General features: G+C 37.2%; 2 protein-coding genes across 3 annotated transcripts; one reads left to right on the forward strand and one right to left on the reverse strand.

Annotated features, from left to right (window-relative positions):
• Positions 1 to 21: 21 nt before the first annotated feature.
• cdkn3 (cyclin dependent kinase inhibitor 3) lies at positions 22 to 5,875 on the forward strand. The gene is made up of 8 exons (XM_079842473.1): positions 22 to 98; positions 452 to 537; positions 623 to 678; positions 2,557 to 2,601; positions 3,105 to 3,327; positions 5,115 to 5,146; positions 5,241 to 5,344; positions 5,435 to 5,875. The coding sequence occupies exons 1-8, from the start codon at positions 72 to 74 to the stop codon at positions 5,522 to 5,524; spliced, it is 663 nt and encodes a 220-aa protein (XP_079698599.1). The 5' UTR covers positions 22 to 71; the 3' UTR covers positions 5,525 to 5,875.
• A 2,172-nt stretch (positions 5,876 to 8,047) lies between these two features.
• On the reverse strand, positions 8,048 to 16,465 carry cnih1 (cornichon family member 1). 2 transcript variants are annotated; one of them, XM_079842474.1, is made up of 6 exons: positions 16,336 to 16,465; positions 14,959 to 15,027; positions 14,696 to 14,743; positions 11,707 to 11,819; positions 11,384 to 11,527; positions 8,048 to 9,313 (listed from the first exon to the last, which is right to left on the reverse strand). In XM_079842474.1, exons 1-6 carry the CDS (start codon positions 16,414 to 16,416, stop codon positions 9,286 to 9,288), a joined length of 483 nt encoding a protein of 160 aa, XP_079698600.1. In that variant the 5' UTR covers positions 16,417 to 16,465; the 3' UTR covers positions 8,048 to 9,285. The 2 variants fall into 2 exon arrangements, with proteins under 2 accessions (XP_079698600.1, XP_079698601.1); XM_079842475.1 differs by lacking the exon at positions 14,696 to 14,743 and having other exon boundaries at positions 16,336 to 16,456.
• Between the last annotated feature and the right edge of the window lie 1,077 nt (positions 16,466 to 17,542).

Consider the following 17,542-nt stretch of genomic DNA (forward strand, 5'->3'; position numbering starts at 1 on the left):
AGAGGCGTGGATTTTAAACATATCTAATATGATTGGACGAATCCTTTCAGTATGTTTTAAAATATCTGCGCATGCGCAGTGCGGAGTGGTGTGTCTCGGTGAGTTCGATTGTTGATTCTGTTTTGCTTTCAACTTTGTGTTTTTATGTGGTAATTAATGCTTCGGTTGAATATCTTCGCGTTGTCGAGTGCGAAAATATAATGAGTTGTGCAAACGAGAATATTACTGCATATATAAATCTGTTAGTAATGTCATCCAGCAAATTCTACTATTATTTTAAATCAATTTACTCTGAAAACATCTGAATTTGTCAGGTGCTTTCCCACATGATAAGCACAGCCATCAGAACAAGCTGCTGTTTTGGCTATCGGTTTCACATTCAGCTCCCATGTGTCAGTCTGGGTTGATTAATGGTCTCGGTGTCATTACATTTGTGTGCATGGTAACTTAGATCGGGGAAATGAGGACAAGTGAGTTTGATTCATCTGACGAAGAGGATTATGGGGAAGAGGAAGCCACACCTCTTCAGATCTCATGGTGAGCAGCACATACATGTGCAATTGTGCATATAAATACTCAACATAGATAAATAGTGATTTTGTGGTGTGTGTGTGCTTTGCAGGTTGTCTCTGTCAGTGGTGGAGTGTTCCCAATCTCTTGGCATTTGTTCCTTACCTGGTAAAATCTAAATGCATTTTTTCTGAAGAAAAAAGCTCCAGGGCTGCGTTTCCTAAAACCATCTTTAGCCTAAGTTGATCGTAGAGACCATTGGTGGCAATTGTTCTACGATCAATTTAAGCTTACAATGGTTTTGGGAAACACAGCCCAGGTTTGCTTTGCCTGTTTGTAGGGATGTGCAATTTAACCTAAAATTGTGATTATTTATCTCTTAGATATATTATATGACTATAAAATAATAATTATTACTACTAAATTCATATATCAAACAAAATAAATATTACTAATGAATTATTTTATTTTACTGTACAACTGTAAAATTACAATATTAATTTAAACCAAACTGAAAACATCAGATCATGAGGTACTTGTGTGTACCAGTCATGACATTAATTTTGTTTCACAAAGTTTGTGTTGTATTTGTAGATCATTTTACTGGAAAACAACGATAGGTATTTCATATGTTTTAACGGTTTTTATTGGCAAAAACATGCAATGTATGCAAAGAGTCAATATTTACAGTGTTGACCCTTCTTCATAACCTCTGCAATTTGCTCTGGCATGCTGGATATCAGCATGCCAAATTATGGGATAAATTATGACTGAAGGCAATCCATTCTTGCCTTATTAGTGCTCAAGAGTTGATTACAATTTTTGGACTTCTACTTGTCCACTCGCTTAACCACAGGTTCTCTATGGAATCAAGATCCAGGGAGTTGCCTGCCCAAATTTCAATGTGATGATGATCTCTGATCCACTTCATCATCACTCTTGCCTTGTGACATTGTGCTCCATCATGCTGGAAAATGCACGGATCATTACCAAATTGCTCCTGGATAGTTGGGAGAAGTTGCTCTTGCAGGGCGTTTTGAGCAGGATTGTGAGAGAGCCACTCCCTTGGATGAAAAGCAACCCCACACATAGATGGTCTTAGGGTGCTTCACTGTTGGCACGAAACAGGATTCATTCATATTACTCCAAAAACGAAATTGAGTAAAATATATTATTCTATTTCTCCGATTTGTGATGGATGTAAAATAGAAGAGGGCTCCTTGTCACACGTTTTGGTTTTGTTCCAAACTGTTTAACTTTTGGACTTTTGCTATTTTTGATTTCTAAAAGTTTTTCAAAAAGAAGTCAAGCGGGATCATTGCCTAGAGATTGTAGGATCCTCTGGGATATTACAAATTCTTCCAAGCTTTAAGCAACCTATAATGATGGCCATGATTCTTGCAGAACTGGAAATCTTGTGTGAATCGCTTCACATCATACAACTGGAAGGCATATGTCTTTTTGTTTGGTTGATTACTGTTGCTAAGGTGGTTTTGGTTGTATTGTTAATTTACTCTTGGATTTTTTTTCTCTTGGTTTGTATATTGTACAAAAACTCAAAAAAATAAATAAAATAAATATATATATATTACTGCCTCCTCTCAGCTGGACGGCTATAAATAATATATATTTATTATTAGCCAGTAAAATATATATATATATATATATATATATATATATATATATATATATATATATATATATATATATATATATAATATAATATAATATAATATAATATAATATAATATAATATAAGAATGATAGAGTGATTTCACCTTCACATTTTCCCATGTGCTGATGATATGATTAGTTAATAATGTTAGCTGGTCATTTAGATTTTTTATTAAGTTAATATTTTTCACTGCACACTAATCTAGAAACAATGTGAATCAACACCACAACAACTTAAGCAGCAAAGTGCTTCACTCTGAAACGCACATATTTAATTAAATTGCAGCCTTTGTGATTTGATAATCGCACTAAGCCGTAACGTTTCTGTTTTATTTTGATTGATTGTACAGCCCTAATTTCTGCTCCTTTCAGGGTGCAAATATAAAGAAATCAGAAGAAACCTGCAGAAAGATGTTGGTGAGTCTAGTTGACACAGACACACACACAGTAATTGTCTAATCCAGTGGTTCTCGACTGATTGGTTGCAAGTCTATACAGATACGTTTGCACGATTCCACCAAAATTGATATTCCTGGTGACAAAATCAGTCAAGAAGCAGATTCACTTTAATGTACGTCACAATAGAGGAGAAAAGACGATCACAATGTCTGTTTCATACTAGTTAATTTGCATAAGTATGGTTAGTGCCAACCCCCATAAATGTTATGCAGTGTATTATTAAAAAAAGGCTGATTTTCCTATTCAGCCTATGCTATGCAATTTTTGCATATAGAAGGGCTTGTTTGTAGTAATATTAATCAATTTCAAGGATATTTTTGTTTACTTTTATTCAATAAAAAAAAAAAAAAATTCACCACTTGAGAAGCTCAACCAGTTGAGAAGCACCAGTTTGATGTGTTGTGTGCATTGTGTACATGCCCCTCTGCGATTGGATAACTGTGGTTTGTGTTTGTGTGTAGCTGAGATGTGTGATCAGGGTGTGGAGGACGTGTTTGTATTCTGTACCAGAGGAGAGCTGGTGCGATACAGAGTGCCATGTCTTTTAGAGGTTTATTCTCAGAGTGGGCTCAGAGTGCACCACCTCCCTTTCCCGGACGGGGGCACTCCAGAGCTTTCTCAGTGCTGCTGCATTCTGGAAGAACTGCAGGGCTGCCTGCAGAATCAACGCAGGACTGTGATACAGTAAGAATGAAACACTCTGTTACTCTATTGTGTGTGTGTGTGTGTGTGTGTGTGTGTGTGTGTGTGTGTGTGTGTGTGTGTGTGTGTGTGTGTGTGTGTGTGTGTGTGTGTGTGTGTGTGTGTGTGTGTGTGTGTGTGTGTGTGTGTGTGTGTGTGTGTGTGTGTGTGTGTGTGTGTGTGTGTGTGTGTGTGTGTGTGTGTGTGTGTGTGTGTGTGTGTGTGTGTGTGTGTGTGTGTGTGTGTGTGTATATATATAGTGCATGCAGAAAGTATTCACAGTGCTTCACTTTTGTTTACACATTATGTTACAGCCTTATTCCAAAATTGATTCTATTCATTATTTTCCTCAAAATTCTCCAAACAATACCCCATAATGACATAAAAGAAGTTTGTTTGAAATATTTGCCAATTTATTAAAAATAAAAAAATCACATGATGTACATAAGTATTCACAGCCATGACACTCAAAATGTATCTGAAGTGCATCCTGTTTCCACTGATCATCCTTGAGATGTTTCTACAACTGAGTCCACCTGTGGTAAATTCAGTTGATTGGACATGATTTGGAAAGGCACACACCTGTCTATATAAGCTCCCACAGTTAATAGTGCATGTCAGAGCACAAACCAAGCCATGAAGTCCAAGGAATTGTCTGTAGACCTCTGAGACAGGATTGGATTTCTGCAGCATTTAAGGACCCAATAAGCACAGTTTCAAAGAAGTTTAAAACCACCAGGACTCTTTCTAGAGCTGGCCACCCGGTCAAACTGAGCGATCGGGGGAGAAGGGCCTTAGTCAGGGATGTTTTTCAGCGGCAGGAACTGGGAGACTAGTCAGGAAAGAGGAATGCATCAATATACAGAGACATCCTTGATGAAAACCTGCTCCAGAGCGCTCTGGACCTCAGACTGGGGGCAAAGGTTACTCTTCCAACAAAACAACGACCCTAAGCACACAGCCAAGATAACAAAGGAGTGGCTACAGGACAACTCTGTGAATGTCCTTGAGTGGCCCAGCCAGAGCCCAGACTTGAACCAGATTGACCATCTCTGGAGAAATCTGAAAATGGATGTGCACTGATGCTCCCCATCCAACCTGATGGAGATTGAGAGGTTCTGCAAAGAAGAATGGGAGAAACTGGCCAAAAATAGGCGTGCCAAGCCTGTAGCATCATACTCAAAAAGACTTGAGGCTGTAACTTTGGCACAAAGGTGCTTCAACAAAGTATTGAGCAAAGCCTGTGAATACTTATGTACATGTTTAATTTTTTTATACATTTGCAAAGATTTCAAACAAACTTCTTTCACATTGCCATTATGGGGTATTGTTTGTAGAATTTTGAGGAAAATGATGAATTTAATCCATTTTGGAATAAGGCTGTAACATAACAAAATGTGGGAAAAGTCTCTTATGCTCATCAAGCCTGTATTTATTTGATCAAAAATACAGAAGAAAAAAAAACTGTAATATTGTGAAATATTATTACAATTTAAACTTTTAAAATATCATTTCTTTTTGTGATGCAAAGCTGGTATTTTTATTAGCCATACTCCAATCCTGAAAACAAATATTAAGCAGCACATTGATAATGACTGAGTATCAAAGAATCATGTGACACTGAAGATTGGAGTAACGATTCTGAAAATTCAGCTTTGCATCACAGAAATAAATTATATTTTAAAGTACTTACTGTTTTTTTTTTCTGTACTTCTTTCAAAAACAGAAAAAATAGTAATGTTTCCAAACTTTTGACATCAGATTCTAATTGTGCTTGTATTCCTCCACAGTTGTTATGGAGGTTTGGGACGATCAGGACTAAGCAAGTATCAAATGCTCAGACTGAGCACAGTGTCATGATTAATGTTAGTCCCGTGTGTGTGATTAGGAGTTTAACTTGTGTTCCATTGTCACAGTTGCTGCATGTTTGCTGCTGCAGCTCTCTGTCTCCATGACGCCCAGTGCAGCTCTGGAAATCCTGAGGGAGCTGAGAGGGGGCGGAGCCATTCAGACTGTCAAGGTAAGAGGCAACATCTGAAAACCTAAATACATCACTTCCCTTAACCATACAAATAAGTTGTTAATGGTGCTTTTTCATTGTCTCTTACAGCAATACAACTTCCTTCATGAGTTTCGGGAGAAGTTTGAAGCATATCAAGAAACCAAAGAGCGGCTTTCAGAGAGATCAGTGTCCCGATGATCAACCTGACATTCAGATCATTTGAAAACGGGGGGGAAAAGACTAATTGTTTTGCGCTATGGATGTTCTCTACCTTGATCATGAATGCATTTGTTTCTATTTTTATGGCACTTTAAAAATTCTGTACTTTTATAAGTTGATCTAATAATATTGTGCTTAATATATAACTTTGCAATTAAATGAGCCTTGTTCACTTAAATGTGGTCTTACGTTGCCTAAACAAGATGCTGCCTGGATAAATCATGGCCAGTGGATCAAATTAAGATTGCTTATTTTTGTCCCTGGAAAACCATATTGCTTATCTTAAAGACAGTGATTACAAAAGCAGATTAAAGTCATGCAGTTGTTGGCAATACATTTTCCAGGCAATTCTTTCATAGGAATATATGAACTTTGTAACAATTACCGGAGAAGTTAACCAAGGTAACAAGTACCAATGTCTTTACATTAACCAGAGACACTAATAATCACAATCAATACACTTCATGTGCTACAATGAAAAGGGCTATTGAATAAGATTTTTAAACCGTTCCGGTTTGTCACGAGGATATTTAGGGGCGAAGGCACCTTTTGAAACCGTTAGCGTTCCTATTCTTCTTCTTCTTCCGCCATGGGAGTCTATGGCAGCCCATAGAACCGTTTGTGGAAAAGTTATGAAATTTGGCACACTCACAGAGGACTGTCTGAAGTGTCAACATAGCAAATTTGGAGTCTCTAACTCAATCCCTCTAGCGCCACCACCTGTCCAAAATTTGACTCATGTTTATGCTAATAACTTTTGAACCATAAGGGCTAGAAACTAAATTCTTCGTCATTTTCCGTCATGAAAATGTCCCCGCCATTTTGAATTCTCCGAAAAACCTATTTCTGCGAACTCTTCCTAGTCGGTTCATCCGATTTGCACGAAAATGGAACCAGATCATCTTCAGACCATGCTGATAAAAAAACATGGAATTCAAGTGGATTCGTCAAATCGTTTTCGATGAACACGCAAACAAATTTTACGTAACGCTTGCGAAAACACAATATCTCCGCAACGCTTTATCGTATTCAAACCAAACTTGGTACATGTCATCACAAGCATGACCTGAGGCAACATGCAGCGTTGAAAAATGGCTATTTTTGCTTATAACTTCTGAACTGTTTGTCCAAAAATCATAAAAGTTGTCTTGTTAGATTCAGGACGTCATGCCGTCTGATATACAATTTTACCATATCGGCCATTTTGAATTGTGCTAAAATGCTGTATTTTATGAACGGATTGTTACGAAGCTCGGTATGGGTCATCAGCACGATGCCCTGAAGTAGCCTGAGAAGTTTCAAAACAGCGCCACCTAGTGGAATTTTTTTTTTCAAACGCTTATAACTTTGGGTGGCGTTGACTTATTTTCATGGGGATAACTTTTTTTGTCTCCTGAATCCTCGCCGAGTCCAACGATACCAGACTTGCCAGGTTTCGGCATATGGTTTGTGCAGCGCGGTAATTTAGTGCTTAAAAAACGTTAGCTGATATCTTCAAAACCGCTAGTCCGATCGACACAAAACCAGCGTCAGAAGTTCGGAAACATAGGTCGATCGCTAAACACAAAAAGCCCAAATGTCAAAATATTGATAATAAGGGGGTGTAAAATCCAATCAAAGTCAAGTGTCAGTCATTTTTCATGTGTTTTTTCTTATAAATGTCTATAACTCCAAAACAAAACGAGATATTTTCACAAAAATCGACACAGACATGTATGGGCTCACTCCGAGGACAAAATTTAAAAAATGGTAGGATTGTGCCACTTGGTGGCGCTATAATAAAACAAAACATGAAACTACAATGCAGAATTATGATATAAAATGCTATGCTTTACAAATTAATTGGTGTATCATTACGAAACTTGGTATGTGCCATCACCACCATGCTTAAAAGTTTCAAAACAGCACCGCCATGTGGTCCATACTTAAAATGAAAAGGCCTCTTGAGGCTATATCTCTGCAATGACATATTGACACTTTGCTTTGATATATTGACACCAATCTTTGCATGTGTCATTATTCCCTTATTCTGACCACATGCCACACCACAATTTCGTAACTGTGCCACCTATTTGTTGAAAGTGATAAATCATTATTATTGACTGTATTTATCATTTTAAAGCTATTTTGCCTAAAATCACCTTAATAGGTCTTTAATTGCACATTGCTGCAGTTGATCTGACATTGCCAGCCATTTTGGCATGTCTTGTCTTCTTCTTTGCGCTTGGCCCCGATAATGGCTGCTTGCAGCTATATATTTTTTTGTGAACCATAATTTAATATAGCTTGTGCAATGCAATGGAAATGACAGTGCCAAATAAGATTTCTCAATAAAACTTAATAATTAATACCTGCCATAATACACACAAATAAACAAAACAAGTACTGTATAATTCTATAAGAGTAAACCAAACCCTAGTTTCACATCAAAATTATTTTAGCCAAATGGAAGAAAAACAAGTTCATACAGAAAACAGCATCATAAAATGAGCCATGAGCATGTCATGAGAAGTTTGTGTAAGTCTATGGAGGACTTTATTGGGAACTTTAAAGCAATATTACAAGCAAAAAACTAAATTCACAATTTACTACAGCTCTTGCAAGACTTTATAACATTCAAACACACATATCAAGCTGGATTCATACACACACAAAAAAGGGCAAACAGAAAAAAATCCTAAAACAATCACAGGGAAATTAAAATACAAAATATCCTATTACTCTAAATAAATCACCTTGGTGGTCCAGCTTGGTGATTAGGAACAACTGCATTGACTGCCAGTATGACCAAGAAACCTTCCAGCTCTGCTCTGAATCCAGAGGCAAACTACAGCAACACTGCAGGACTCTTTGCCTATGATTACTGATAGGATAAAAAATAAATGGCATCTTGGCACACAGATCATGCCAACATCAAAATAGTGTCCACACGCATGTCTGCTATCTCACAAAAACAAATCAGAAAACAATTCCATATAGAAATACAAAATGCACACACAAAAAAGTTTAAAAGCAAAAAAGGTTACATGTAGAGTATTTCCAGAGTGTACGAGTGAAGCAAAGCCTTCAACACGCTGAAAGCATCAGTCCTCATTTGCATCCAAGACAGAAAAACAATGGTTTTAACACTCTTATCAAATGAAGCATTCATTTGATAAGAACCATCAACAGGAAGCAGACCACCAGCATGAGCTCAAAACATGGACTTACAAGATCATGAATTACCAAAGCAGCACACGACTGAAGGTCAAATTAAAGAATTGACTGAGCTACAAGGCAGTAATATAGTTAAGATAAAAGAAGTCTGTAAAAATGCTACAATCGAGATCTTTATTTTGCCCCCCAGTCTGAAAACACAAGAGTAAAACCTCTGCACATAGTTTTGAAGCCCTTGTGCCTCTGCTTTGGATGTGATCCAGTCAATGTAAACGGTTTCATCTCATCTACTGATGCTTTCAGTGTGTGAAGAGCTTTGGCATTGGTGCGGCATGTGTGTATAGGTCTAAACAGGTTGCAATTAAGAGTTGGTAATCATTTATTTTTGCATGGGTGGTTCTGGAGTTGTGCGGGCTGCTTGCGTCCTGAATAGTTCTTGGCTGATGAGGAGTAAATAAAGTCAATGTCCATTTGAAACAGCCAAGCAGAACTGAGAGAGATGTCCGAGTCCAAATTCAGCTCCATTTGGGTTTTAAAATCAGCATCTCAAACGCCTTCGTATACACTTTGCAGCTGTATCCAGATTAAGAGCTCACCAAAACATAGATCATCCTATAACAGAAACACCAGAAAACATAAGCACAGACAGATTACATTACTCCAGTCTTCAGTGTCACATAAGCCTTGAGAAATCATTCTAATATGCTGATTTGCTGCTCTAGTAAAAAAAAAAACGTATATTGTCAATGATGAAAACATTGACTTATAATCATGTTAAATTACATTTCATCTCAACAGCTTGAATATAAAATTAAATACATTTAATCATGAAAGGAGTAAGAAAAGCTGCATTATTGCTTGAGCTGCAAAAGGTTTCTCTGAATAAAGCAGCAGATACACACGTATGTACAGTCTAATGAGAAGTCTGTATTAAAGTTTTCTATTGTGTTTGAACTGGTTTTGTGGCATTGCTCAAGGACATGGTGAGTGCGTCTGTAGAAAGTGGCATACGTTTGACGAGTGACGAAAGGCTGTAAAGGAAAGTTTGTGCAGAAAGCCCTTATATGGAGATGGTTTAGGCGTGATTTATGCGAATGACTAAGCTTGTGCCCGCAGCTGCTAATTTAGAATACTCAATTCATTAACATTAGAACGAGATTAAGAACATATGTGCGTACGAACGTGTTGTGAATTAGGCAGAGATTTTTCATGAGAAGTTCTCCTGTGCGTACAAATACGAAATAATCCATGCAATTATGAGTGAGTGAGAGTGAGTGAGAGATAGAGATATTTATTAGGGGTGGAACGGTTCACAACTGTCTGTCTGTTTTACACGTTATTTTCAACAAACCATATTATAGATGCGTCATCAGATTTGAGATGAACATGCGTGCCGAACCATGGGTGGAGAACCCTACGACTTGATTTTTTTACAGAGAACCGTTCCACTCCTAATATATGTGTGTGACCCGTGCTGGCAAAATAAGTCACAATGAGCAAGTTTGCAAAAATGATTTAGTTATTTTCACATTCTCTATTAAAAAACAACAACTTTGAATCGGACAAAAAAAAAAAATGACTGAGCTACACCTGTTGGAAGTCAATAGAGTCAGCAGTCAATTTTGAGAAAAATCTAGTTAATTTTCTGAAGGTTTCAAAACAAAAAACACCTAACAACCATACCTTAAAGCCCCTGGTAATAACACCACATTTGACACACACCAATATAGGGATGGAACGGTATGAACATTTCATATCACGATTATAGTGACCCAAATTATCACGATTATCAATATTACAACCGTTTTGTTCAAATGAGATGAAAGTGTTCAAAAAGAACAGATGCACTCACTGAAAACATTTCAACAAATTTTATATTTGAAAATCAACAAACAACAAATAAATCAAGCAGCTCTATGCACTTTTTTAAACAAGATTCTATTCTGTGGGATTTCCTTCCTTATAATGACCGTCGCCATTCACAACGAACACGCTCTCTCGCGTTTCATTCAAACGCAACTTGCATCTCTGATTTTGATTGTATTGAAAATTAAATCAGAGGACTTATTTACAAACAGAAAAGAAAATCTGTGTAATAAGTGAATACTATTATACCTTCAATGTCACCCTAGACTTGTCTGAACTTGTATGTTCATCTTTGGCTCAAAGGCTTGCTGCAAACTTTTCTTCGCAGAAGCTTCACGGTAATTTCAAATGAGCGAGAGGAGCCAAAATATGACCACCCCTCAGATTTGGTACTTTTAGAAGGCTGAAAAATCTTTTTAATGGTTTAAAAATGGTTTATCGTGTTTTTCCCCATGATACAACAATTGTTAAATTAACATTAATGAAACAGACAGTCTATATATTAAGATCTACTGTACCGCACAGATCTAAAATAATTTAACACATCAGATGTTTCTCCCAAACAGTTAACCAAATGTACACAAGACATAACAGATAATCTTTGCGTGAAAACCTCAAAATAAAATGTTCACACTTGTTTTGCTTGTAGCTTGAAATTCTCCCATGCGCATTCCAACTCCTTTTGCCAGCACGGGTGTCTGTCTGTCTGTGTATGTGTATGTGTATGTGTATGTGTATGTGTATGTGTATGTGTGTATGTATATATATATATATATATATACATATACATATGATAAACAATGAAACTATACATACCCGTAAAGATAGTAGAAAAACGAGAGGAGGTAGAATGCAAGTTTGCACCAGCCCTCCTTCTGACAGTATGCCAGAATATCTGCGTTCATTATCGTAGTGGGGTCATACAATCCAGGTCCACTCATCACAGGGCGGCTCATATACCTGCACACATACAAACGCTTTATGTTGCACTTTGAGCAAGACACAATGCTGACTAATAACTTATTAACTTTTAAAAGACACTAGCTTGACACATCTGCTGATATGTTTGATATATATAGCCAACAAATATGAATGTGTGTTTATCTGTGATTGGTATTGGGGCTGAATGCCCCACCCACCTCCAGACGTGATAGGCCAGCAGGGGCATGTTGAGTCCAAGCGTCAGCCATTCTGCGGCGCACAGGAACATTACGCAGAAAAACACATGGATGAGGTACTCCGGCAAGACGAGCTAAGGAAACCACACAACACATGATCAGAAGATGAAAAACACACACAGAACCATCTCAGAGACAGAGTTCTATTGCGCCTGAAGCCTGTGCCCCAAATCTGGCCAATCAGGTGTAAGAATCATTAGGATTACCACCAACCCATGAGCTCTAGTACTTACTGATCTATGCACATCTAAATCTCTCTAAACATCAGAAGAAACCAAATCTGCTAAGAATAACTCAAATCATTATTTAAAGCAATAATAAACAAAACATTTCACTTTAAAGATCAAACAAGTGACTTTAAATTACAAAATATAGATTGCAAAATAAAAAAATATCCCTATGAATATAATATGCAGAATTCAAGAGTTAAAAATTCAAAGAACGTTGATCCATTTAGGCCTCGTTTACACTGTCAGTGAAATGCGATTTTTTTGCTCATGTGTGACAGATCGGATGCGTTCTATGACCGTGTAAACAGGAAAAAAAACACATGCATTGATTTCAGGCCTCATTCATAGGTGGAAATAAATCAGTTATAAATCAGATATATGCCAATGCGACTATCATGTAAACAGGCAGATCAGATTTCCTGAGGCATTGCATTCTGTAAGGATGACGGTTTGACAGAACTCGTTGACTATCAGGGACACCGATGCGCTGCTCATCCCAAACAGGTGCGCCAATGTGCGATAGCCCACACCTGTTGCAGGCCACCAGAGAGCAACCTGTTTTTACTATTACAGCTAAGGTTAACTGATCGTGAAAAGTGTTTATTAGCATTATATTTAGATCTATGGCATTACATTCAGATCGTGGCATGTAAGGTTGCATTAGCATTGTAGCCGATCACAGAGCACATGAATGCAGTGATCTCGTCATTGAAACTCAATTTCTGCACAATAACGGATGCTTTCATCACAACAGTGCAAATAAATAAGTTGTTGACTATAACAAGAGTTTTGGCAAGAGTGTTTGATTGACAGCTCCAGCGGGCAGTTTGATTGACAGCTCGACTAAAAGGGAACATTCTTTGATTGTTTTCTATATATAATTCAAGGAATTAAAAAAAAAACTGATTTTCATCCTTCTAAAAGAAACAACGTGAAGTTGACTGTTTAGTTTTACTGATTGATTTACTGACAAAGACAAAGAACATCTGACTGTACATTAATCGTACATATCAGAAATCACTGGTCACAGATCAGGCATAAGAATTAACACGGTTACTTACATGTTGTCGCATTACTGTCGAGTAGTCTGTTTGCAAATTTACCAAATAATCCAGTGAATTTACTACACTAGCATGTGCATTTCAGTGGGCGGGGCTAAACATGCAGTGATGTAGAAGCAGGCGTTGATCTTCTGCTGAGGCGGTGTTTAGCTACACTATTACGTAATAAAGTGTATCATGGTGATGTTTGGCAAACTTTGCATATATCGCAGAGCTAGCATCCAGAATATTTTGCGTTCATCCATCTTGGCTAGTGTGTGCAATGTTTCAGATGGGATGGCAAGTGTAAACGCTTGAATCGGATATGGGTCACAACTGAAAGAATGTGTAAACGGATGGTCAAAAAAAAAAAAAAACACGGATATAGGCAACATTTCAGATTTGGGCATCAAGACCTGCAGTGTAAACGAGGTCTTAAGAACTTATGACATCCTCAAGTTCAAAATTCAAACCAACCAGAGCACCCATTTCTTCTTAATAACCTCTAAAACAGTGCATCTATCATATCCCAAAGCTGTTGAGTTTTGTTAAGAGCATACTATACCCCATCTGATTTAGATTTTGTTAAATATAGAGAGTGCTGATTTTCTCTTATTAGGCAAATAGAACATCTGGCCATTACCAAACTTACTGTAAAAAAAAAACAGATGAGTCGACATTTACTACACCCCCATCCCCCAGCCCACATACAAAGGTATGGGAACAGAGGCAGGATTGTGTTTTTGACAGGGATACAATGCCAGGCAGAGTGAGAAGAGTAGCCATGCTAAGGAAGGGAGCAGCTACAAGGACCCCAGGCTGCCCCTGCCATGCCTGATCATAACCGGTAAATGAAGACAACACAAGCAGCCCATGCAAAAAGAGAGAAAGTGTGTGTTCTGCTTTTGCCCAACACAAACACATTGTAAAACAAATTAAATTCAGACTGTTGATGGTGATTATGAAGTAAAATTGCCTCAAACGACATTAAGCATCTCCTTCTGAGAGTGATCAGGCACATCCAGTCAGAAATACCCACTTGGAGTCGATTCTAAGATATACTATTGCTCAACTCTAGATTAATGTGCACCAAAGATACTCACTAGTCACTACACCCGCTCTTCCTTCCCATCCATCATTAATCTCAAGTGTACTTGAAATAATGACATCTCCTGCATGATCGAATGGTGCAATTGTTTTACAGCAGTGCTTTCTAACACTTTCTAAGCGAGACATCATAAATGGAGTTAGTCGCTCTGGGTAAAGAGCAGACAAGGGAGGGGGGGACAGAACGGCACATGCATGTTCTGAGCATTTGCAAGTCTTTTCAGTTAACACTTTTCCCTGTAAACCACTGCCTTTCCTGCACTCAAATACACACCTGCGCAGACATCTGTGCCTCCACCCAACCCCACACTAACGGACTAAACCTGCCAAACATGACTGCGATAAGCAACCCTAAAGGAGCAATGCATTTTGTTCATTCAGCATGTGATGGGGTTTGCAAGAAAAGACAACCTCTGTAAATCAAGCTGTTTAGTTGGCATAAACCAGGTCCTGCCTCCCTGCTTAGCATGCATGTACACTGAGGTTGTAGTTAACTGAAAAGACATTTGTAAACACTCCGCTCGTGCACACAGAGAGACTGTTACTGATCTTTAGCTGAATTCTGGTACCAACCTTCAGAGCAAGTCTGACCCTTTTAATTTTTTTCACCCTGTCAACTGTCTTTGAGCCAATCAGAGGAAAAAAGGTAAAAAGTAAATATTAAGAAAATAAATTACACAAAATGCAAATCAGAAAATCGAACGAAAGTAGTGTTAGTGTTGGAAAGCAACATTCACTGCAGATGATTTCATCGATTAGCAGAACAGTGTTGTGATAGAAGAGAAGAAACAGGATTGCATGCATCACCCGGCATCTCTCCAAAAACTCTTACTTACCGGGTTTAATGTGTTACATTGGTCTATAGGATTCTTATAGTCAGTCTTCAGCTCATCAAATGCAATTATCTAAAAAAAAAATAATAAACAGGGGAAAACAATGAGTGCATGCTCTAGGAGTAAAACAACCATCAACATAACATCACACATTATCATATGTCAGGATTGTGTTATTCTTTCAGAAGCAACATTTGTAAAGTTTAAACATTCACAAATATTATTGTGCTCAATGAATGAATAGTTTAAGACTATAAAATACTGACAAAAATAAAAGCTTAAATAGTTTAATATTTCATGAGATTTCAAGTGATGTAAGTTTAGTGTGCTTTGCCTGACCTGTAATCCTCAAATGTTATGTCTTTTTGACTCATTTAAAATCCAGAAAATATGTTGTGTATTATCGTGTAGGCCTGAATCAAATTCAGGTTATAATTGTTTACTCATGAAAATTAGTAATGAAAGATTTAGGCCTGGTTTCACAGACAGGGCTTAGACTAAACCAGGATTAGGCCTTAGTTCAGTTAGGACATTTAAGTAGCTTTCATAAACATGTCTTAGAAAAAAAACGTGGCACTGACATATTTTACGCAGTGCAAGATTCTTTTAGTTTAAACAGCTCAAACATGTATTTTAGTCTGGGACTAGCTTAAGCCTTGTCTGTGAAACCGGGGGTTAATCTATAATCAAAAGTAATATTATATGAAATTCACACTTCCCCTTTATTAACTATTGAAGGGACTACATTTATTTATTTATGTATTTATTATATATATATATATATATATATATATATATATATATATATATATATATATATATATATATATATATATATAGGCATTTGAGCAAAGTCAAAAATGTGATGGTAGTTTTGCACTAAAAGTGTTTTATCTCTAAAACACCAGGCACTAGGGTTAACCCTAACACTAATTCTAACATGCACAGTCCCAAATGATAAGAGGTACACTTATGACTGCCTTCACTATATCGGCTTTTAGTTATTTATTAGCCTTATGATGAATATATAGCGTTTTTGTGATTTTAGCAGCAGTTCTGATTTATCACTGATCTGTAAACACACGAAGGCAAACGTGTGCGCGCGTCCCATCCGCCCGTGACAGTAATAAATGCGATAAACAGGACGTGCATTAAATGTGTATAACACTTTAGATAGTACGTTTAAATACACAGAAATATCCTAGATGTTTAACGGAAGAATAGCGGTAATGATAATAATGGGTGTCACCAGGTTGCGCTCGTGCCATTCATTCGCGTTTGTCTCGCGCTCCGCTGTATGTTTAACTATTGCCACTGTCCGTTGACTATCAGTGTTAAAAACCTCACTGAATGTGTTGAAGCCCCATTCAAAATACTTACATGCCAAATAGCGAAGAAAATAAGCGCCGCCGTCAGCAGAAGCGCCAACATATAACAAAAGGCCGCGAATGTGAACGCCATTTTTCGCTCATGTGGAATTATCCAGACCGACGACTGCTGTGACGTCGAGACAGCTGTACGTCACGTGACTGGAGAAGTCACACGAGTACTCGAAAAAACGCGAGAACAGGGGAAACCCCACGTATAAATAAAATAAAATAAAATAATATTTCCTCCAAAGTCCAAACGTGGAGCACGAACATTCATAGTATGTTCACATATTCGTAAAGGCAATGTCTTTCAGACTTTTAAATGGATTAAAATACCATGAAGTAAATTAGTCTACACTCTACACAGGCATATTATATTCCAAATCTTCTGACGCCATACGATAGCTTTGTGTGAGGAATTCACAAATTCACTGATGATTTTGTCTGAAAAGCTCTGAAATCTGATTCTTCATTCCCACATCTTATTGACTGTGTCTAATTGATTAACTTTATTAAATGTAGCTAATGCTTAATGCCTATTTTATATAAGGCTGAGACAAAGATACATAGGCTACTGCTAAATAAACTTAACATTCCTGTGCTGAATTAATTAATCACATTAACACAGACTTTATAAATAAATACTGACAAATATGAATCACAAACATAACAGCTTGAAGAGCCTAATATTCTATAATACTTTAGTGATGTGAGTTAATATGGAAACACAATTGCAAAGCCATAGATCTTCTTGCATTTTTCCTTCTTTTTGACCCATCCCAAGTTTAGAAAATATGAAATGTATTATGCCATTGCTGTGAGACATACAAATCTCTTAAAACCTTTAATCTTTTCGTAATAAGTTGCAGAAGTCTTCTATTCTGTGTGCTGAATTTTATTCATTTTACTGCAGTTGTGGTTAGTAAAATAAAAATTTAACTTGAAAAATAAAGAGGCATTATTCACTGAGATAAGTTCAGGATGGAATGTAAAGTCAGCTTACTGCAAACAAACAAGATAAACTTTCTGATGGGATTATTCACTTCCTGGGGGAGATGAGATGACAATGCATGATTGTCAAGTGATGCATGTTTGTTAAAGACTGGATCAATAAAGCCCAACCAGACAGATAAATCAAAACCACATGAAAACAACTGTGGGTAGAACTTTCTAATGCTTTGTGCCATTAACCTAAAAATGTTTTACTAATGAAAACC

The sequence above is a fragment of the Gobio gobio genome (assembly GCF_949357685.1).
Source record: "Gobio gobio genome assembly, chromosome: 18".
In the NCBI taxonomy this organism is placed as follows: Eukaryota; Metazoa; Chordata; class Actinopteri; order Cypriniformes; family Gobionidae; genus Gobio; species Gobio gobio.